The sequence below is a fragment of the Lycium ferocissimum genome, chromosome 2 (assembly GCF_029784015.1).
Source record: "Lycium ferocissimum isolate CSIRO_LF1 chromosome 2, AGI_CSIRO_Lferr_CH_V1, whole genome shotgun sequence".
Taxonomy (NCBI): domain Eukaryota; kingdom Viridiplantae; phylum Streptophyta; class Magnoliopsida; order Solanales; family Solanaceae; genus Lycium; species Lycium ferocissimum.
This window is the reverse complement of record NC_081343.1, coordinates 43,459,331-43,480,871: the sequence shown is the minus strand read 5'-3', so window position 1 is coordinate 43,480,871 and position 21,541 is coordinate 43,459,331. Positions and strand designations below refer to the sequence as shown.

Sequence of the window (21,541 nt, the reverse complement as noted above, 5' to 3'; positions counted from 1 at the left end):
TTTCCGATTTAAAAAGGTCACGCAGCTTAGTATAAACCTGATCCATTTTAAGCCCACTCACTTTCAAATTTAATAAACTACGATTTTTTTCACTTGGAGTATGATGTAATATACACTTAACAAAAGATTAAAGGATGACACATATCTGACTTTAACTTTTTGAATTACTTGTCCTATTAAAAGACCAAAACGAAAAGAGTAATCTATAGACTATATCAAATGACTAAGGCAAATGTCATCCATTACGTCCACTCATCGAGTTAAGTGACCAGTAGGTGGAAGGAGGGTATTTATGAGTCATTTTTCACACGTTAGAGGTATTTTTAGCCCTTTTATACTCCTTTTGTCTCTCTTTTTATCTTTTCTTTTACTTTCTTCATTTCACTCTATTTGACTTTATAAGAATTATATTTATTAACTATCTTAAATTCAAAAGGCCACAAAAATATCTGCATATAAATTTTAAAATGTTATGGCAAACGTATTTTCTGAAATTCAAATAAAGAAGAAGGTCAATGAGGATTCATGTTCCCGACGCAACTTGTTCAGGAATAAAGCATAGTTATTGTTGTTTGTAAATATATTAGCTTACAAGATAATTATTTCGTACAAGAATACTTGAATAGAGTGGAATTGCATAAAGAAAATTCATATATTGCTTGCAAAAGCTATCAGTCATTTTCATCATGGTTTCTAAAGAATACCTTTCATTTTTCTTCAACTTCCTATCTCTCCAAAACTGTGGTGCAAGGCATTTTCCACCTATACACCCTTACTAGCTACTTTCTAAACCCCCAACACAATCCCTCAAAATGTTTACAATGAGCTGCAAAAGCAATTGTGATAGATTAAGCTTTCAAGATAGCTGCACCTGGAGCATATTCTTTAAACGTCATCTCCCGTGGCTACATGTTTTCTGGCAAAGATTACTTCATATCTTGCTGCTATCCGTGTCTAAAATAGAATCCTGTCTTGGTAAATGTCCAATGCTTGTATAACCTTCTCTATCAGTAATTTCCTATGCAATCTATACCTGCCAAACGAAAGCATTTTTGTAAATAAGATCTGCATTTGCTTTGAAACAAAGATAAAATGATCCGGCATGCAATGATGATAATTCATATATTACTTACTTTATTGCTGCTTCAAGTGTTCTCCTGCATTCAGGCATCGAATCTGTTCACAGTAAACTAAGAAAATGAATACATTGTTGGACAACTTTATGACGTGAAGAGTAATAACTGTTACAAATTCAACAGATGAAATTAACAAAGCACGGTAAAACAGAGTCAACTCAGCAGGAGTATGATGCCTACAAGCTTATAGTTTGTACAACAACAACAACAACAACCCAGTATAATCCCACATCGTAGGGTCTGGGGAGGGTAGAGTGTACGCAGACCTTACTCCTACCAAGGTAGGACGGCTGTTTCCGAAAGACCCTCGGCTCAAGAAAAGCATAAAAGCATAAACAAGTCAGATAATGCTAAGAAATTCAAAGCGACATGTAAAAGCAATAATATAAAATAAAATAATGCAATCGGCACGGGTACCACGGGGTAATGAAAGCACGGAAATAGTAGATAATAGCATAAATTGGAGCATAAGAAATTATATTGCGATTTGCGATTACTAATAAGAACGGGTAACGGGACTATCTACTAGCCTTCTACCCTAATTTGGGTCCTCCAAACCCTCCTATCTAAGGTCATGTCCTCGGTAGTGTAATTGTGCCATGTCGTGTCTAATTACCTCCCCCAATACTTCTTCGGCCTACCCCTACCTCGTCCGAAACCATCCATGGCCAACCTCTCACCTCCGCACCGGGGGCATCCGTGTCTCTCCTCTTCACATGCCCAAACCATCTCGATCTCGCTTCTCGCAACTTGTCTTCCACCGAGGCCACCCCCGCCTTATCCCGAATATCCTCATTCCTAATCCTGTCGCTCCTGGTGTGGCCACACATCCATCTCAACATTCTCATCTCGGCTACTTTCATCTTTTGAACGTGAGAGATCTTAACTGGCCAGCACTCCGCCCCATACAACATAGTCGGTCTAACCACCGCTTTGTAGAACTTGCCCTTAAGTTTTGGTGGCACCTTCTTGTCACATAGCACTCCGGAAGCAAGCCTCCATTTCATCCACCCAGCCCCAATACGATGTGTGACATCCTCGTCAATCTCCCCGCTGCCTAGTTTGTAATTCATGGAAAAACCAGAGCTTGTGATGCCAGTCAGTACAATGATTACTGAATTCTGAACTCAATTTATCAAAAGTAAATCCACATCGAAGTCATCATCATTACCGCCATTGTTCTTGACAGGAAAAATACAGGTGATCATCATAGCGGATTAAAAATGGCTTATATTTCTTCTCCAACATGCATCATTAGATAGAACTTAGAAGTATATAATCCACGCTTACCTAGGATTTTCTGGTCTTCGTCAGAGGTTGTGGGGAATTCTGCAAGCATCTGGTGGCATTCTTCTTGCAGTTCCTTCACTGCTTTCCTCTCTATACTTGGAATTGGAGGGAGATCTCCATCTGACCAAGTAGGCAACGTTCTTGCTGCTGCTAAGATTGCTCCATCGACGAACCCATCCCCATCATTCGATAGCCTACCTGCTACAAGTTTTAAACAAGGATTCTGGACATTAATTGCAAAGCTATATCAGTGAAGGAGCCAATATATCAAAAAGAATCTTTAAGACCCATACTGTTGTGGTAATATTCTCCAGGGAGGCCAGATATGTTAAAGACCGATAAGAAGGTGTCTAGATGAATTTTGGCATCTCCTGTGAAATGAATGACATCCCAAGGATTCTGCAACAACAAAGATATATATTATAGTCAGTGTCAATAGCAAAAGAACCGGAAAAAAAAAAAAAAAGTTAGAAGAAACCTCATAATCAAAGCAAAAGTTCAGCGAAATCATAAATCACATCCAAATGGCCCAGACAACTAATAAAATCATAAGCTCTATCACGATAATTCAAGAAGATGCAGTGCAATCATAAGCTCTGTCAGGATAATTCAAGAAGATGCAGTACATATCTTTTCTCTTTCTTCCCCTGATCCAGTACAGATATCACTTTGTACTATATGGAGCATCATCGAGCAATACTATTTAATCAAAACTCAAGTCCTAATCAAAATTCTATGATTAGATGCCCAAATTAATCTACTCTCAATTTACAACATGCAGATAAAAATCTGAAGACAAGGACAATAACTGGAAGAAATTTTTTCCTCACTCGAACTCTTCCCTTTCACTTTTTGGTTTATCAAATCTTCACTTGTCAGTGCTTAATGACCCCCTCCATAATCTTCAATATTATCGATAGTAGATATTGCCAGTCATTTACTGTTGCATCCTTGCTTTTAATAAAGATTACGGCAATGAACACCACTATGCAAAATCGGTAGTACTAGGGCCTTTGAGTTGGAATTTCATACTTTTCAGCAGAAAAAAGCACGATACAGTTTCTCTTTCTCAGAAGAGTAAAGAAAGACTACATTACCACAGGCGATGAGAAACCATATCTCTGCATAAAAAAGTCATTCTTCTGTCCAGCCATGTAATCAACAGTCATCTGCAATAATTCGTAAAGACCATGTTAGGTCACATTGTGAAGATATGCAATAGTAATAAAGACAAGTAGGGAATTCGATCAGTGATATCGGTCACAGCTCCCCCAGCACCATACATAGTCAACACAGATTACTGTAATGCTAAAGAAGGTCAAAATAGGACAAACAAGAATCTTATTAACAAGTTTCCTTTCAATTCACTATCCAAAGAGAGAAATATTTTTGGAACTGGTTCTTTCTCATTGTTACCAAAACATGAAGAATCTTGAAGTACTACACCAAGAAATAAAGTTAGAAGCAGACAAAGGAAAGGTTAAGTAAAAAGATCATTCACAAAAGAAATTACAACACTAGCAACTAATGCATGTAGAGGAGAGGGAAAAAAGTTCATAGTGCTTCTATTCGCATTAAGAATTCTAATCCGATAAGCAGGGGCGAATTTGTGTGTAAATTTTGGGTCACGTGAACACATGGTCACTCGACTCATCTCGATATATTATGTGTATAATTATGAAAATATATCTAATATTAACTAAGTGAACACATAGTCATAATAGGCTAAGTGGAGCACTGGTCAAAGGTTATCTTTGTATTCTCAAGGTCACGGGTTCAATCCCGGGTAGCTTTTTTAATTTTTGCTATTATTTTTTAATGCTACCTTTTTACCTTCCTTTTTATATTATTACTCAAGTAAAAAAGTGTTTTTACTTTATATTGCATCATATACTTTTCTTTCCTTTATAAAACAACTTACTTCTTAAAAAGATGTAATTAATTATCTTTTGCTCAGGAAGTCGATGTTCCCATAAAAATATATATCTTATCTTAAAGCAATGGTGAACCCATCCTCATGAAATCCTGGATTCGCCTCTGCCGTTAAGGTCACATTAGAAGGAAATGGAATGTGTAACAAAGATCATATTATTGCTTTAGCACCATTGTTACTTGTATCCCATGCTGTCACCTATACAAAACTACCTAATTCAGTGATCCATTATACAAGTTTCCCTCTTTCCTCAGTGCATGCATGCTATTTCTTCTTTCATTTTTAAACTCTTCTTTTTCTTTTGCTTTTTTTTACCTTGCGGTGAAAGGCAAGGCCTTGTATGCTGTGGAGCAGAAAAGAAAGTGCATCAAATGAGGCCATCCTTAGAGATGCAAGATTTTGATGTCGGAAATGCCTTTTGGGGCCTAGAAATGCATCCTTAAAAATAAGATAGCCCTAAATATCATATATTATGACGTATGTTCAGCAAGAAAATGGAGCACAAATATCTTCTGCACCATAGAACGTAAGAAATGCTTTTAGGGCAGAAATAAGCATATGAGTCATGTAGTTTCTCCAATTCCGCTACATGCCATCTTCTCCAACTGAATTATCCAAAATAATTCGACTCATTGAGAAAGCTAATTAGATGCCCAATGTGATAACTTGTACCAACTAATACACACACATCACTATTCAAATAAAGCCTTCACTAGATCTAGAGGGCTATAAAAAGGATTTACCTCATCTCCCTTTCTAATTCTTTGTCCTGCATTTATCATCACCTCCAGCATCCGGTCCTTGAAGCGCCAATGGAAAAAGCAATTTGGCTGAAAAGAATGATTCATCATGTCTGGAGAATGCGATGAGTAATTATTAGAAGGTTTTTCTCACAAACAAAGTTTGGTTGAAAATGTTAAGACAATTGCTAGCAGCTCTGCCTTGAAATCAAGAAGAATCTGTATCTAACAAGTTTTTAGTTTTTAAGTTTTTATCTTAAACACAAGCCACGATAATATGCTTGGGATTTAGGCATAGTAGTAGTTCTTGTTGTTGTTGTTGTTGTTGTATGCTGTAATATTAGTTCAAGAGCTTTCAGGTTTCCTGAACTTCTCAACAAATTTGACTGGCATTAATAGCTAATACATACTTTTAATATATCTATTACTTTTGCGGAAGTTTCTAAAATATGTGAATTACAAAAGAAACCATAATGTGCACAGCTACATCGCCAGTCAACATCAAACTTTAGGACTAGAAAGTCAAAGATGCAATGAGATTAACAGTTATTTAGCCTTCCTTAACAATTAACAGAAATAGAAGAAAAAATAGCAATACATTAACAAGTTTTTCTCGTCATATCAAGTCAAAGGCACTGGCACTGTTAATAGATCTTCAGAGTCACCAATTTTTCTCTGATAATATCCATTTTCTTCCAGTTATCAGAGTCCTTCAATAGCTTGCAACGCTCCTTTCCATTTTCAAGAAATTATCCAGAAAAAAAATTCCAACTTCCTTTCCTTTCTTTCTTTTTTTTTTTTTTTTATTTTTTTTTATTTTTTTTTTTTTTAAGAAAAAACAGTTCCAAATTCTGCATTTCCATTTTCTATTCTATTTGCTTGAAACTTGTTTGGCCGAACAATAGAACCTCTCTTATCTCAGGAAGTCAAATGTCCTTGCACCTCCATCTTATGCTATTTTCTAAAGCTACATGATGTATATGAATCAAGAAAACAAATGTAAGATAGAAATGCAGAAGGAAGTCTTCCTTGAGTACCAAAACCAAACAAATTGAATTCTTGTCCTTAAATCGAATTAGATGGAGCACTTGACTAGGACTAGTATTTGAGAATGTTTCATTTTGCCTCTTCTACCATGAGACACATAGATACACACAAATACACCCAAGGCTAAAACCAAGGGAGGGTGGGGGAGAATCCGAGGTTTTGATTAGAGAAGAAATTCAAAAGCTAATAAAAAAAATTTCCGAGGGGACATGCTTTCTTTGATAGAAGAAGCATGTGGAAACTTTGAAAAACAGATTTTCCTCTTTTGTAAAGCACTACCCGCGTCCCATAAAATATGACCTGGTTAGGTTTACAATAGTTGACTACTTGATTAACTTGCTGTCTAACATCAAACTTTGAATAATTAAAATTCTGAGAATAACCATTATATTTTAGTCTACATAAAAGCCTCTGTTAACCATATATTTCTTACCAATGTGATCAAAGCAATATAAAATATCATTAGGGTGGACAAACGGGCTTTTCCGTGTAATAGTAACTAGGTCAAGTTTTATGGCAAAGAGGGAGAAGCTCAAAAGGAACACAGCTATTGGATTTGGAAATATCCTTCAAGTAAAATGATGTTCATGGTTTCAGTAAACTGAAAACAGAACATATTTCTCACTGCTTAACTTGTTTCTGCAGTCGTAGATCTGCTTTTTTTGATCCATTTAACATAGCAATAAAAGTAGGCATCAGCATCACTTCAAGACCAATCAAAATAAAGTCAAATAAACGATGTCATTCAGACTAACTTTAAAATATCTCAGCCAATTGTGGTTATCTAGCCAAAAAAAAAAAAAAAAAAAGGCCAAGTTCATTCTATCAAAATAGGGTGCTGCATTGTGTAAATAAACCATTTAAAGCCCACAATTTCACTATTGAAATTTTGGATGACAGAAATACAACAGAAGAAGCTCACCAGCATAAGGTACCAACATATTTGCATCTTGAACCAGCGCACCAATTCTTGTTTGCAAGTTGATGCATCGAGATTGTGCCATACTCATTGCCCAAATAAATCTCTCAGGATCCCGAGCAAGACGTTTAATTTTGAGAGGTACTGCAGAATGCTAAACAAACAAAGAAAGTCAAAGGGCGTTGTTACGAGCAAGAATTTAGAGGAAAGAGATTGAACAAGATTGTCAGTACCCAGTTTTTCTCCCAAAACTCAAGTGCCCGATGTTGTTGTTCTCTCATGGTTGAAGCAAGCTTCTCGTCTTGCAACTCCAAAAGATCCTCCTACAGCACAAAAGCATTAAGAAGACCATAACAAAGTGAGGATTGATTTTGTGAATGCACAGCATTTCCTATAGAATTTTCCTCAAAATATTACATAAATTGAAAGCACCAAAATATAGATGATACTCGTATCCAGACCTCAGTAGCTAGAAGAAAGCTAGTACATTCATCAGCACTAGGCAGGAAGTCTCCGTAGAGCTGCCAAAAGTTGTCCTTGCAATCAAAAGCATATAAAAGAAGGCATGCCAACCTCAAGTCCGAATCTGTCTGCCATAAGAAGGTAATCAATATTAAGAAATCACAAGAGATCTCCCTTTTTTTCATTTACTTGATAAACAAAACAAAAAAAAAAATAGAAATCTTAGAATACCAGACAGAAAATGAAAAAAATCAAAGAATAAACAAGTCAAAGTGCAGATCAATATCCTCCGAAGAGTAAGGTGTATCATTAGAGAAAAAGGTAAGACTTCTATTTTTCTTTTTTAACCAATCAAAGAAAAGTGCGGATAAATATTTTCCCGTGTTTACCATTAGAAAAGATTTAAAAGGAGAAAATGCATCCTTTTACCTCAGGATTAGTTGAATTGATAATGTCGAATATTGGATGTCCTACAGGTATGATATCTGGAAAAAACATCCAAGGAAGCTTTTTGCTTATGGTTAACATCAGTTCTAGAGGAATCTCCATTATTACCTGCATTACAAACAAAACCTCATCATTCATTGACCGGTAAAGATTTTAGTAATAACGAAAAGGTGTGAAGATAATCAGTGAGAAAAGGGGAATGAAACAGTCAAGCTAATGCCAAATGAACTAGATACAGTCCAAACTATGTAGGACATGATAGAATACACTACAGCAGGAGAAGAACTAGAAGTGCCTAGGTACTGTCCCATATACCTTATCGTTGTTAAAAAAGAAAATGAAGTACATAAACTAAGGGATACTCATCCCAGAAAGAAGGGAGGGAAGAGAGTAGATTAAAGGGTATTACAATTCTCCCATGCCCTTTTTTTCCACAACCTCCAATTCCCAATGGTGGAATTGATGGGATGAAGTTCATGTTTAGGTATATCAAAACATTGATGGAGCACCCAATTTGACACTGCTTCCGATGGTAAGGTTATATATTCCATCAGGAGGATGAGAACTTTCTACATATAAACATAGTTTAAGGTAGTCCTCACCCTAGCTCGACGGAGAGGCTCCACATCTTTGGAAGCAAATACTCCATACCCATCTGGTCCCTCCCTGAATTCAATTCCGTAGGCTCGGAAACTTCTAACATATCCTATTTTGTAGAAATCAGGATCTGCCAGTTCCAACTGTCCATGAAAAAATGTTATACCACCATCATCAACAGCAAGAACAAGAGAAAATAAGGATAATTTGAAATAACCAAATAGAAAAATTATATGTTTTTTTTTTTTTGGATCAGGTAAATAGAAAAATATATGTTCATCAGCTTCTCAAAAAAAAATTAAAGGATGTAAGACAGAGAAAAGAGAGGAATCTAACCATTACTTTGCGTATGTAACAACAGAGATAGGATATTTATACATGAGAATGTGATAATGAACCTAAGCATCTACCTGAAAATCTTAAGGCAATACGGGAGTAGCTCCAGATCTTTATAAAACTTTTGGATGATCCTAAATATCCGATGTGAAGCATTATATATATCCAAAACCCTTCCCTTATACTTGAAAATCACACGTGAATTTGAATGCAGACTCACGAGTGTAAGAACAGACTTACTGTGGTGAAAAATTCGGACTTATCTAACGCATAACTTATGCAGTGGGAGAGTAATACAATGTGTTTAAGAAAACACTTATCATTTCCCTATATACCCGCTGTGGAACATTTTATATTTCTAACACAAAGTAATCACCAAAAAAATTATATGGGACCTGAAAGTTTTTTATATGTAGACTCAATTAATTTGAAAAGAAAATCTATGAGGAAAAAATCAGTTCAAAAGAACTATGATCCATCAATTTTCGAAGTGTAATCTCCTATCTTTTCCAAATATCAACTGCCTGGCTAACACTTCCTTCAATTTATTGAGAGACAAGTACTTATTGTTGTCCATTGTTTATTGGTCTAACTAGTAAAGAAAGAGAAACCAGGACTGAAAAGGAAAAAGTACGCGAAGCCAAAACTCTTAGGGGTCGTATGGTTGCTGGTTAGAGAGGAGTTATTCATTGATTAAAACTAGCATAACGTTATACATTGTTTCGTTACAAAAATGGGAAACAATAATCTCCGCATAGAATCTAGCATAAGTTATAAGTACAATGTTTGGTTGGTTTTTTCTCTTTTCCACATAAAGCATAGCATTGCTAACACAATGTTGGTTCGTGTTTTTTATTTTCAGCGTAACTAATACATGTAAATATTATGAGGGGGAATCTATGTATTATTTTATGCAGGGTAGAAGATGGAATAACTAAACCCTGCATAACTAATCCCTGCTTAATTAATCCAACAACAACATACCCAATGTAATTCCACTAGTGGGGTCTGGGGAGGGTAAGATGTACACAAACCTTACCCCTATCTTTGTGTTTCTGATAATCCCTCAGCTCGAAATAAAGAAGAAGAGAATTTGAAGAAAGGTATCAAGTAAGATATGACAGCACCCCTGCTTAACTAAGCCGTGCATTACTACTTCCTGCTTAACTAATCCCTGCATTACTAATAACTCTAACCAGCAACCAAACGACCCATTACTGCATAAAAGTACCACATAAATGAGCACCTAAACAGTGAGCTTACCAAATGAAAACAGTAGTTACTACACAGAAAGTAACAAGAAGTGATTAAACTAAACTTGAACTTGAAGAAGATGAAAAAGAAGTAAACTTTGGGCAGTAGAAAGTACCTGAGAAGCAGGAGTATTTTGGAGCTCAGTAGGGGGTGTAAAAAGAGGAAATGCAGAAGGAGTTGGAGAAGAATCATAGCCCTCCAAAGTGGAAGAAGAAGAAGAAGAAGAAGAAGTAGCAGCACCATTAGCACTTGCACAAACTCTCAAAGGTCTACTTCTCTTGTTACTATTATTATTACATACAGAAATGGGCTGTTTTTGCAATCCATGGTGCAGACCTCTCCATAACTGGTTCAATCAACAAAAATATTAACACCCAGAAAATTAAAAAAAAAAAAAAGAAAAAAAAAAAAAAAAAAAAAAAGCATTCTTGGGAGTTTTGGGTTAACCTGATGGTGAAACTCTGGCTGGTGGAAGAAGTTTGTTGGTTGTTGAATTAAAATGGTGGAAGAAACCATTTTTCCAGTATAGTATTAGGAGTGAGCTGAAAATTTAGGACAATTGTTTCATTGAGGTATTTTTGTGTTCTTGGAACGTTATCCACTCCACTATCTGCAAAACAACTGAGAGAGAAAAATACCAAAGGGGTTTTTCCGAGGTTTTACTTTTTTTGACTTTTTTTTTTTCAATTTATTTTCCCCAAATTTTTATATATTCCTCCTTATTTATATGTAAACCTCCACCAAAATCTCTATGGAGATTAACAAATGGGTTAAAAATCAAGCGGGCTATTCAAAAGATCGGGAATGTCTTAAGGAGTTCATGGGAATGTCTTAAGGAGTTCATACCTGAAATTTGGGATAATTTGGTGAAGGTTTCAGGTGATTTTGGTGGAGATTTACAAATGGATTAACATGAAGATAGATACAAATTTTTTTTTTTTTTTAAAAGCCACATGGCAATTTTATATGAAAACAAGATAACTAATTTTTTAATCAAGTAAATACATGTTTTGTTAACAAAAGCGGCAAATATGCACCATTTGTATAACGGTGAGGATATATATGCCTCATTTTTTTAACAAGATATATATTCACTCTAAATCACAAAGTTAGGGGTATATTTGCCTGTCTTCCCAAGAATAATTAACCAAATGAGTTAATTTTGATTTTCATTCTGTAAAGCTTTAAATCCGGCCACACAAAAGAAAGAAATGCTATGAGACGATCACATTCTCTAGTAATATATTTTGGATTAATACATATGCCAACTCAATGGATCTGATCCTAAATGGAGTGTTTAGCGGCACTGTGGCTGACTACGGGTTTTCTTGATAGTACTGTAAGGGAAAATTGCAAGAGATATTTCAAATCTAAGTATGCATTTGGCCATCAATTTTCAAATCACGATTTGAAATCAGCGTTTGGACGTACGTCTTCAGTCATAGTTTCAAACCCCAAATCATCCAAAAAGCATGATTTGGGGTTTGAAACCATGGTTTTAACTTTTTTTAAATATAAAATTTAACCTATAAGTTTATAATTTGTAAAAAAAGACTCATAAGTTGATAAATATTTTTAACAATTAACCCCATTAATCATTTACCAATCTCATTAACTTCTACCAACCTTTATTTATGACTACCAACCTTTAATTTATATGAGAAGATTATATTAAATAGTAATTACATTACTGTTCATGTTAAATTTTCGTTTTTATTGAAGTAAAGTTTAATTAATTGATGTTGCATTTTTTATAAAAGCCTTCTAGTAGTGTACTAATTTTGTTATAAATTATGATTTGCTCATTTGGTAAGATTGTATAACAATTGAGAATGTTTTGATAGTTTTCACAATTTGTGAAATTTTTATATCTATCAGAGAAAATACAACTTAAAATATCAAAATTATATATCCAAACATGGTTTCAAACCATGTCCAAACGGGACCTTAACCCCCTGTTTGGATGGTGGTTTCCCGTGATTCATTAATGTATGGTTTTCTGAAAGCCTTAAAATTATATGGTATGGTGTTGTAAATGGTTGGTTATTGTGGTTATATAACGACAATAGTCAATACGAATTTAGTGATTTTTAAAGTGGTTATGTATTTATTTCTCAATTATTCACCCTCCACCTCCACCCCACCCCACTCCACCCTACCACTCACTCCTGCCCACCCTACCACTCACCACCACCCCACCCCTTCCCTCCATGACTGAGTCAATTCCACACGGGTGTGATTGTTTGAGATGATGTGATAGAATGCACTGTTTCTGTGCAGCCACGAGAGTGGTATCAAACCGAGGCAAACTTGCTATTTGAACGACACAATCCGTTCAGCATTTTATCCCGTAAACCATTGTGCATATGTACATTCACCATTTTATGTAGGAAAGGAGGTGCTCTTGATTCGACAGTCATTCTTTTCACTGCCAGGCTAGGTGAGGGATAATAGAGGAGTTCTCATGCTCTTATATTTACAAAGAAAATTATTACTCATCTCTAATAGTATCTATCAAAGTTGGAAACTCTGCTTATGTAGTTGTGCAAAGATAGCCAGTCAGAAATTATGATAAATCATCTGAATACTTGTAGATCTGAAAAAATCAAAGGATTGATACATCTCAATCCAACTAATTTAGGACATAGTTGATTGATAATATATCAATGTTGGACAGGAATCAGGATTCATCCATTATAGGGCAACTGCAATGAATTTCCAGACCATCTCCCATTGGATGTAAGCTAATGAATAAAGGATCTTTCATCCAATGTCTGCAGTGTCCTACTGAAGAATTTCAACCATCTCCACCACCAATGGCCACTTGATATTATATCAACCATATCTTCATGGTATCATATGCAAAATCTTAACCATATGTGATACGACATGGCATATTTTCTGAGTCTCCAAAATGAGTGAGCTCATCAAGATTGAAGATAAAGAGAAATCTGGCTCTACAAGATCATTATCCAATAGGAACTTCACTGGTCACTGTTACATGATTTTCAATTTCCAGATATCCCACCAACAGTTCCATGGTACTGGAAGGAAAAGATAGCGGCACAAAATGGAAATCCATTGATGAAGCAGAAGTACAATTGAGAATGAACCAAGATGTCCAGAGAGGGATATATCTAAATATCTAATAGTGCATGCGATATGCAACCAGGGAGCGATGTAAAATATCAGGAAAAAAAAAAAACATTCGGATGTTTCTTATATTGAAAACATCTTCAAACTTACAACTAATTTAATCAAAGAACGCGACCACAAATAAAGCACAACAACATCACTATGCATGGGATGCAATTTTTAGTTCTTATTACAATAAAGTGAATCCCATCTCCAGCTATACATAAAGTAAAAGATCTTTAATGGAAAGCGACTGAGTTAAGATGTTCATGTCCCAAAGCAGGGTTTGTTTAATAATGCCAGATTCAATTGTTGGCAGCACTCATTGAGCCCCAAACAAAGACAAAACAAGATATCACAAATTTGTGTCACACTATACTAAAGAAACGATTGCCGTCATCCACTTAGATTTTAGCACATGGAGCACCAGACAGCATAGAAATCTCTTCTTGAGATGCTAAATGCTCTCTTATTACTGAACATGAGTAACACAGCTGAATAGTTTTACGATTACAACCCTCCTACCAGTAACTACCATAGCTTTTCTTTGATCTTTTCATGTTTCCTTGTTCTTGGATACTGCAAATAAGTCCAGTAGGAGAAGAAGAATCCCAAATAAAAAATGAGATCTATCTGTTAATCTACTACCATTGAGAGCCAAAATATAAAATGAAATACTAGGGGCGGATTATCATAAGAGGCAAATCACCAAGAGGTATGAAGAATTTAGCATCCACAAATTGAGCCGTCACAAAAAGAAAAAGGCAGAAGATAAAAGCTTAGTCAATGGTAACTCATCCCCCTTTTTGACAAATCATTCACCAGCATTTCTCTAATGAAACTTTTACAGGGAGCTACATCATGGTAACCATTCTGTCAAGTAATGCAAAATGCGATCATGTTGCACAAGTTATTTGTCAAAGCTCTTCCATTTTCTTGGAACACCGTCACGGTGCATTCTTAATAATTTTGGTCATCTGTTGTCCAGATAGTAGTAAAGGGATAAGATACAGAGCTTATTAACACTCAAAAGCTTAAACAACACGGTACGCAACCTTAAACCCCCTTTCTATATCAAACTCCTCATTTTCGTGACAGTGGAGTTAGGTCGCGCGCACCATGTACCTGTATCCTTCCAGTAGTGTAGGTACCAGATAACTCTTTACCACTAGGGTTTAGGCAGATGTAAGAGATCACCTCACTATTTTGCCTCTATTGAGATTTGAACCTGAGTCTCCCATGGACTTCACTCCAACTTCATTGACTATTAGTCCACATCCTCCAAAGACAAATACCTCTGCGAAGGAAGAGAAGAAAAACAAAAGGAATTAGAGGTCCTATAACAAGAAAGAAACCAGTGCTCCAGAATTAAACTTGACTCATAAATCAAGTAGCTTCAGAAAACAAGTAGTCATCCTGGTCATAGTTTTTGTAAAATCTACCACATGCAAAAGGAAATTAAAGTAAGCAACAAATGCAAGTTCTTTAACAACGTTTAAAAGTATTTAAGGCTACAGAAGAAACCGAAAGTTTAACATAAGAAGTGATTTCCATCTAAGTCACAGCCCCACGATCAAAGAAACTATAAAAAATCTACCTTATCTATGCAAAATAGTAAAGATGTCAAAACCAGCTTTATAGCAAATCAAAGAGGTAGATGTCAACGCAACAGAGAGAGGTCCCAGGTGGCTAGATGACAAAATCAACCACTGGTCTGCATTGACAAGTGTAAAACGAAGGAGCAACATACAGAACTTAAGCCCTGAATAAAAAATGTGCTTCTGTCCAAAAGTTGAAATACATTGATTGTCCTCCTCAAAAGTTTTTGCACACTTAATTCAACTAACGATCAGAAAATGTCCAGTCCATCTTTTGCTTAATGTGGAAATGTTTACAACGAGCAAGGAGACATAAAAAGCATAGTCTTCTACTGGTTTTCATGTAAATACATATTTCTGTGTTTACCTCCATCTTTAAAGTTGCCACTATCCACCTTGTTCCACAAGATTCAAAATCGCATTCCATTATCTTCATCTTATGAAAATAGATATTAAGACTTTTTGCAGCATATTTCTGCTATCCTGTGCTGCTGCTTAAGACATTCAGCATCGCCTACACCACTCAACAACCATCCAATGGCGGTGACAGAGACAGGTTTTTATGGAACAAACTTATTTACAACCTCACCAGCACTTATAAGTCCATCTATAAAAATGGAACTGAAAACTAAAAAAGCGGTGAGGGGACAGGATACTGAAGGTATGCAACACATCCCAAGCTTGAAGGTAAGTCAAACAGACATGTACCCTCCAAAAGTAAAAGATTAAGTTTTTTAGCTTGTTAGATGCAAAAATGCATTCTTATAAAGCTAATCGCCTAGAGAGTAGAGAATTCATTTTCCTAGACGAGATCTTTCACATTCTACCTTTGTCTGTTATTGCTAGTACAGAACATTGGATCTTAATAAGCATTTGTGAAGTTTACACCTCTGATAAAAAAGAAAGTGAAACTGAACAAAATACAGGAGCAAAATCAGTATCACAACTTTCCACAATAAGCACAGAAAAAATAACAAAGATATGTAGAGTATTATGCAAGAACAAACAAAATAGGTTATATGACTATCATACTGAGAATGTGCATTGAAGCTATAAATCATACTTGATTAAACTACAAGTTGATATTTTCCAAAATATAACGAAGGAAATCTGCACAAAACTTAGCTGATAATTCAAGAATGCAAACCCAGGAACAGATTATTGACACTACCAGCTTGAGTAAAGCTAATAATTGAGAAGTAAAATCACAATTATTCATGCAAATACTCTAAATTTGCCCATTTTTCAGTTCATTTTGGTCTTCTCCTACAAGAAAGAAAGTAGCACAAGTACAACACCAAATAGCATTAGAAACGGATACTCGTCACCAACGAAATTAGTTACCTTATACTCTCTATTCAATCCAATTTGAGATTATACTATCCAACAAAGCAACCACTTCATCATTTCCCTTATCCCCATTCTCAGCACTCTTCAAACCTTCATTCAACTCTTGAGCCTCCTTAATCCTAGCCTCTCTCAAAAGACTTCTATAAACCCACATCCTATCCACACCCCCAACCTTCAAATTCCCAAACACCATCACCCTCAAAACCTTCAACCCCTCAACATCCATATCATTCTTGCAAAAACCCATTTACCAAAACAGCACAAAATCCGTAATCCACAACACAAGGGAAATCAAGCGTTGACACCCAATGAAAAATCTTTAAAGCTTTCTTAGCCTCTCTTTCTTTAAAATACAAAGAAATCAACATTTTACAAATGGGTAATTAAAAAGATCGAGTCTTTGGGGTGCATTTAAGGCGGTTGAGGACGTACAGTGATTGTGTAAGGTCAGGTTCAAGAGAGAGTTTGTGAATGTAAATGGAAACAGAGAGTGATTCTAAAGATGGGTTTGTGAAAAGCTTTCATTAATGATTGACAGCTTCTTTGGGGTGATTTGAAGAGCATAAATGTGAAAATCTGCACAATTTGAAGAGCATAAACGTGAAAATCTGCACAAACTTTAGCTGATAATTCAAGAATGCAAAGCCTAGGAATACAATTTAACACTACCATCACAATAATTCATGCAAATACTGTAAAATTTCCCATTTTTAAGTTCATTTTTAGTCTTCTCCAACAATAAAGAAAGTAGCACAATTACAACACCAAGTAGCATTACATTAGCAAAATAGTTACCTTATACTGTCTATTCAATCCAATTTGAGATTATACTATCCAACAAAGCAACCACTTCCTCATTTCCCTTATCCCCATTTACAACACACTTCAAAGCTTCATTCAGTTCTTGAGCCTCCTTAATCCTAGCCTCTCTCAAAAGACTTCTATACACCAACATCCTAACCTCACCCCCAACTTTCAAATTCCCGAACACCATCACCCTCAAAACCTTCAACCCCTCAACAACCATATCATTCTTGCAAAACCCATTTACCAAAACAGCACAAAAACCATAATCCACAACACAAGGAAAATCAGGCCTTGACACCCAATGAAAAATCTTTAAAGCTTTCTTAGCCTCTCTTTCTCTAAAATACAAAGAAACCAACATTTTACAAATGGGTAATAAAAAAGATTGAGTCTTTGGGGTGTACTTGAGGCTGTTAAGGAAGTACATGGATTGTGTAAGGTCATGTTCAAGAGAGAGTCTGTGAATGAAAATGGAAATAGAGAGTGATTCTAAAGATGGGTTTGTGAGAAAAGCTGTTGATATGAGATTAGCAGCTTCTTTGAGGTGATTTGATGAACATAAACGTGGGATTAGTAGATTGATTTGTGTAATCTCTTCTTGGGTTAGAGAAGGGGTTGCAGTTGTGCTTGTTGTGTGTTCTATTTGGGCATTAGGAGAAGAAGAAAATGAAGATGTGAAAGGCAAAGAATTAGGAGTGAAACGTGAGAGAAAGGATGGTGAAGAAAGGAAACGAAGTCTTTGAATTGATATCATGCTTATAGTGCTTGGTGAAACTATACTGAGTAGAGAACTATAAAATGGAACAACCATTAATGGTGATGACCAAAGTGTGTGTACTATACTAGGGGTTAAGGGTTAAAGTTCACAAATGGTCTCCACAAGGGTTGCCTCTGCTGAAGAAGCTGATGTAGGCAAAATTTTGTTTACCATCCAGCATAAATTATGGACCAGTATAAAATTGGGGACATAATTTAGTTTTATTTTATTTGTAAGGTAAAAGTTGAGTATATTGGAAGATAGTGAATTTGCCTAATTGATCACAAATTTTATCTCATATACAAAAATTAAAATTTATGCGTGATGACAATAAAGGATATTTAAAAACGAGAACCTGCTCAATTAATTTACACAAATTTTGCGCTATACAAGAAAAAGTGTAATCCCATGTCCGATACGCTTCTAAGCAAATTTTTTGTCATCTATCATGCATAATCTTTTGCCTATAAAGAAGAAATTCAAGATATTTTAAACGGAAAAGGCTCAAATATGTCATCGAACTATCGAAAATTGTTCATCTATGTCACTCGTCAATAGTTTGGCTCATTGATGTCACCATAACTAAAATGGCTCATTCATGTCATTTTTCATTAATTTGGGTCGATTTTTTTATTAACTTGGGATTTAAAATTGGTGGTTTATTTAAACAACGTGGATCTAGTTGGAGGCCACGTGTCATATATGGTATTATAAAATCGGCGTTATTAAAAAAGGGCATGAATAAGTCATTTGGGTAACGGCGATGGCATAGATGAGTCATTTTAATGCTTATTATGGCATAATGAGCCAAACTGACAAGCGACATAAATAGTAGTTTCGATAGTTCAATGGTATATTTAAGTCTTTTTTATATTTTAAATAGTGAATCTGCTCAAGTGACTATAAATTTATGATGGGCAACAGAAGTTCTTCCAAGGGGACTTTTCAAGTTAAGTCATTTTTTAAAATCTTTTTATCAAACGGAAGCCAAAATTCAAGATCCGACACTTTGGAGACGCCACACGTCATTTACTGTAATTGGTACACCTCGAAAAATTCCCCGTTGATGTACAGCGAATAGACTAACGAAGGATACGACGTATACGATGTTTTGATAAATAAGGAATAGCATTTGATGACCCTAATCGAGATTTCAAAGACATTTAAGGTAAGCGAAAAAGTTGTTAAGGAAAGCAAGTTATATGTTGTGTGTCGGGCAAGATTTACGAGTATCGAATTAATGAGAGTTTAATGACGTTTTGAAGGAGAGTTATAACGTCCCTTAGATTGTTAATGAAGTGCTAAACAAGTGTTAAGAAGGTTCCATAAGGATCGGAGATCAAACGAAGTGACGAGAATAAGATCAGTGAACTGATGGGTTATAGGTCCGTATAATGTTATACGGTCCGTATAATGGACCGCAGAACCATCACAGTGAAGGTCCCTTACTGATGGGATTATACGGTCACTTATACGAACCGTATAAATTTATACGGACCGTATAATGGTTACAGAAGTAAGATGTTGGAAAGGTGGTTTCACGGTCACTTATACGGACCGTATAAGTTTATACAGACCGTATAAGTGTCCGTATAATTGCCCGACGGATCAGATTTTAAGTTATTAAAAAGGAGACCCAAGTTCATTAATTTATTTCATTTTCACACCACTTCTCTAGAACCCTGCTAGAACTCTCCACTCTTCATCCACAAGAACCCATGAGAAATTGATGATCAACTTCATCAAACCAACAGAACCAAGAGTATTGAAACACATCAAAGTTCATCCAAGTCAAGAAATTTCAAGAGATTTGAACTACGGTTTTGGTGCAAGAAGAGTATTTTCACTCAAGGCCTATTCCTACACTATCTAAGGTAAGTTTTATAGTGTTTTCATGTTGTTTAAGGTATTGAGAAGTTGAAACACTTGGATTGAAGAAGGAAATAGGAAATGGGTCATGAATGTAAGAATAGTGTCATTTTCGAGTAGTAGTTTAGAGTGAATCATGAATATGGATATGTTATGATTGTAAGTAGATTATGAATGACATTTAGAACATGGAATGAGCATTATACGTGAGAGAACGAAATAGTGAATTATGACCATGATTACGGGGAAATTGAAGTGAAATTGTGAAATGTGGATAATGTAGATAAATGATGATTGTTATTTACAATATTATGAATGATGTTATGGATGTTTGGGAGTTGATATGGAATATGAGGAAAATTGTATAAACAAAGGAAATCTTCGCCCAATTTTCTCTAGCTTTAGTAAGCAAGTTCTTATAATTGTTTAGCTAATGTCAATACGAAATTGTTATAGCCCGTATCTTGTACGTTTGGAAATTCCAAAGTCGTTGTGGAAAGTTAAAGGCGAGACCATTTTCAAAAATTATTTTAATGGACGAGTTGTTATAAATATTATTTACGACTATTATAAGTATGGAAATATTGTGAAAGGTTAAGGGCAAAGAGAGAAATTCGCAAAATGGGCGTGGAAATAATGTGAAACTAGGGGTAAAATGGTAATATTAAGAAAAATCGACGGGCAAAACGGGAATTTCACAAAAGGAGTTCTTGAAAGGTTCCAAGAAGGCCATATTGGCCATGTGACAAAAAAAGAAGAGGAAGGAAAACTAAATAAATAAATAAGATGACAAAATAAGTCATCCTTGGTGGAATTTCAAGAAAATTCTAGAAAAAATAAAGAAAGGGGCTATGTGCTAAAATTTTCTTAATTGAGGGACTAAAACATAAATATGGAAAAATGGTGGAAGGCATGTATATATATATATGAGAGTCATCTTTTTAATTGAAGGAAACAAGAAAGAAAGAAAGAAAGAAAGCGAGAGAGAAGAAAGAAGAGGGCTCGGCCATGGAGGAAAAATTTGGCCCTTGAAATCTTGTCCAAAAAAATTATTTCTTCTAGTATTCCTACTAAGTTCAAGGTCCCTTACAACATGGAGTAGTTGTTGGAGCAATTAAATCCCTCATTTGTGCAAAACATGCCCCTAGCATGAGCGAAGAGATAAATGAATAACGGTAAGTGGTCAACCTTCTTTTATGTGTTATAAATGATTTGTGAAGTGTAGTGGTATGAAGAAATGCATGAAATTCATGGAAGTAATGTGAGTTGTGTGTATGGCCGTGTGGTAGTGTTGTGTTTGTGGGTGTGTGTTGTTGTTGTGTAGAGAAAGAATGAATTAATGTTACTAGTATTTTGGTTGTTGTTGTAGTAAATAGAAATGGGTGAAAATGCATGAAAATATGTAAGAAGTGGTTATTCGAATAGTAGGTGTTTTGGTAAGTTAGTGTAAATTGAGGTTATTTGGTATTCTAGTTGTCGTCATTATGAATTATGTGACGAAGAATGAAAGGTTGTTGTTAAAGTGAGCGTACATGAAGGATGGTAAAATGAATGGTCGTTGTTGAATTGAAAGGTTTCGGATAAAGTAGTACGTTGATTGAATTGTTGGAAGATTATGTGAATTGAATTGAATTGAATTGAATCGAATTGAATTGAATTGAATTGAATTGAATATAGAAGTGTTGCTTGAATAACTGCTAGTATTGTTGTTGGATTGGCCGAGTTGAATTCTCGGGTTTGTTGATGTTGGTTTGGGCCAGCCATATTCTCGGGACGGTGTATTTACGGGGGAATCTTGCCGAAATTTCGGCATTATAAGTAAATGTATTTGAAGGATTAAGAGAGGCATATGATAATGAACCTA

General features: G+C 35.4%; 2 protein-coding genes across 6 annotated transcripts; both read right to left on the bottom strand.

The window, feature by feature from the left end:
- Positions 1-615: 615 nt before the first annotated feature.
- LOC132038717 (protein PLASTID TRANSCRIPTIONALLY ACTIVE 14) lies at positions 616-10,751 on the bottom strand. 2 transcript variants are annotated; one of them, XM_059429379.1, is made up of 13 exons: positions 10,609-10,751; positions 10,277-10,507; positions 8,577-8,714; positions 7,957-8,082; positions 7,527-7,655; positions 7,299-7,388; positions 7,069-7,219; positions 5,103-5,212; positions 3,524-3,595; positions 2,720-2,825; positions 2,427-2,627; positions 1,134-1,176; positions 616-1,033 (listed from the first exon to the last, which is right to left on the bottom strand). In XM_059429379.1, the coding sequence occupies exons 1-13, from the start codon at positions 10,675-10,677 to the stop codon at positions 955-957; spliced, it is 1,545 nt and encodes a 514-aa protein (XP_059285362.1). In that variant the 5' UTR covers positions 10,678-10,751; the 3' UTR covers positions 616-954. The 2 variants fall into 2 exon arrangements, with proteins under 2 accessions (XP_059285362.1, XP_059285363.1); XM_059429380.1 differs by having other exon boundaries at positions 2,427-2,624; positions 10,609-10,750.
- Positions 10,752-12,726: 1,975 nt separating this feature from the next.
- On the bottom strand, positions 12,727-18,008 carry LOC132038586 (uncharacterized). 4 transcript variants are annotated; one of them, XR_009410169.1, is made up of 3 exons: positions 17,040-18,008; positions 16,239-16,820; positions 13,730-14,593 (listed from the first exon to the last, which is right to left on the bottom strand). XR_009410169.1 is itself a non-coding variant. In XM_059429247.1 (2 exons), the coding sequence occupies exon 1, from the start codon at positions 17,860-17,862 to the stop codon at positions 17,050-17,052; it is 813 nt and encodes a 270-aa protein (XP_059285230.1). In that variant the 5' UTR covers positions 17,863-17,999; the 3' UTR covers positions 12,727-13,205; positions 17,040-17,049. The 4 variants fall into 4 exon arrangements, 2 of the variants coding, with proteins under 2 accessions (XP_059285230.1, XP_059285221.1); XM_059429247.1 differs by lacking the exons at positions 13,730-14,593; positions 16,239-16,820 and adding an exon at positions 12,727-13,205 and having other exon boundaries at positions 17,040-17,999; XM_059429238.1 differs by lacking the exon at positions 16,239-16,820 and having other exon boundaries at positions 17,040-17,998.
- Between the last annotated feature and the right edge of the window lie 3,533 nt (positions 18,009-21,541).

Coding starts and splice junctions, on each gene's coding strand:
- LOC132038717 (XM_059429379.1), bottom strand. CDS start 10,677: ATGGTTTCTTCCACCATTTTAATTCAACAACCAACAAACTTCTTCCAC. Junction 7,656..7,956: donor TCAATTCAACTAATCCTGAG/GTAAAAGGATGC, acceptor TTCTTATGGCAG/ACAGATTCGGACTTGAGGTT. Junction 1,034..1,133: donor ACACTTGAAGCAGCAATAAA/GTAAGTAATATA, acceptor TTCGTTTGGCAG/GTATAGATTGCATAGGAAAT.
- LOC132038586 (XM_059429247.1), bottom strand. CDS start 17,862: ATGGTTGTTCCATTTTATAGTTCTCTACTCAGTATAGTTTCACCAAGC.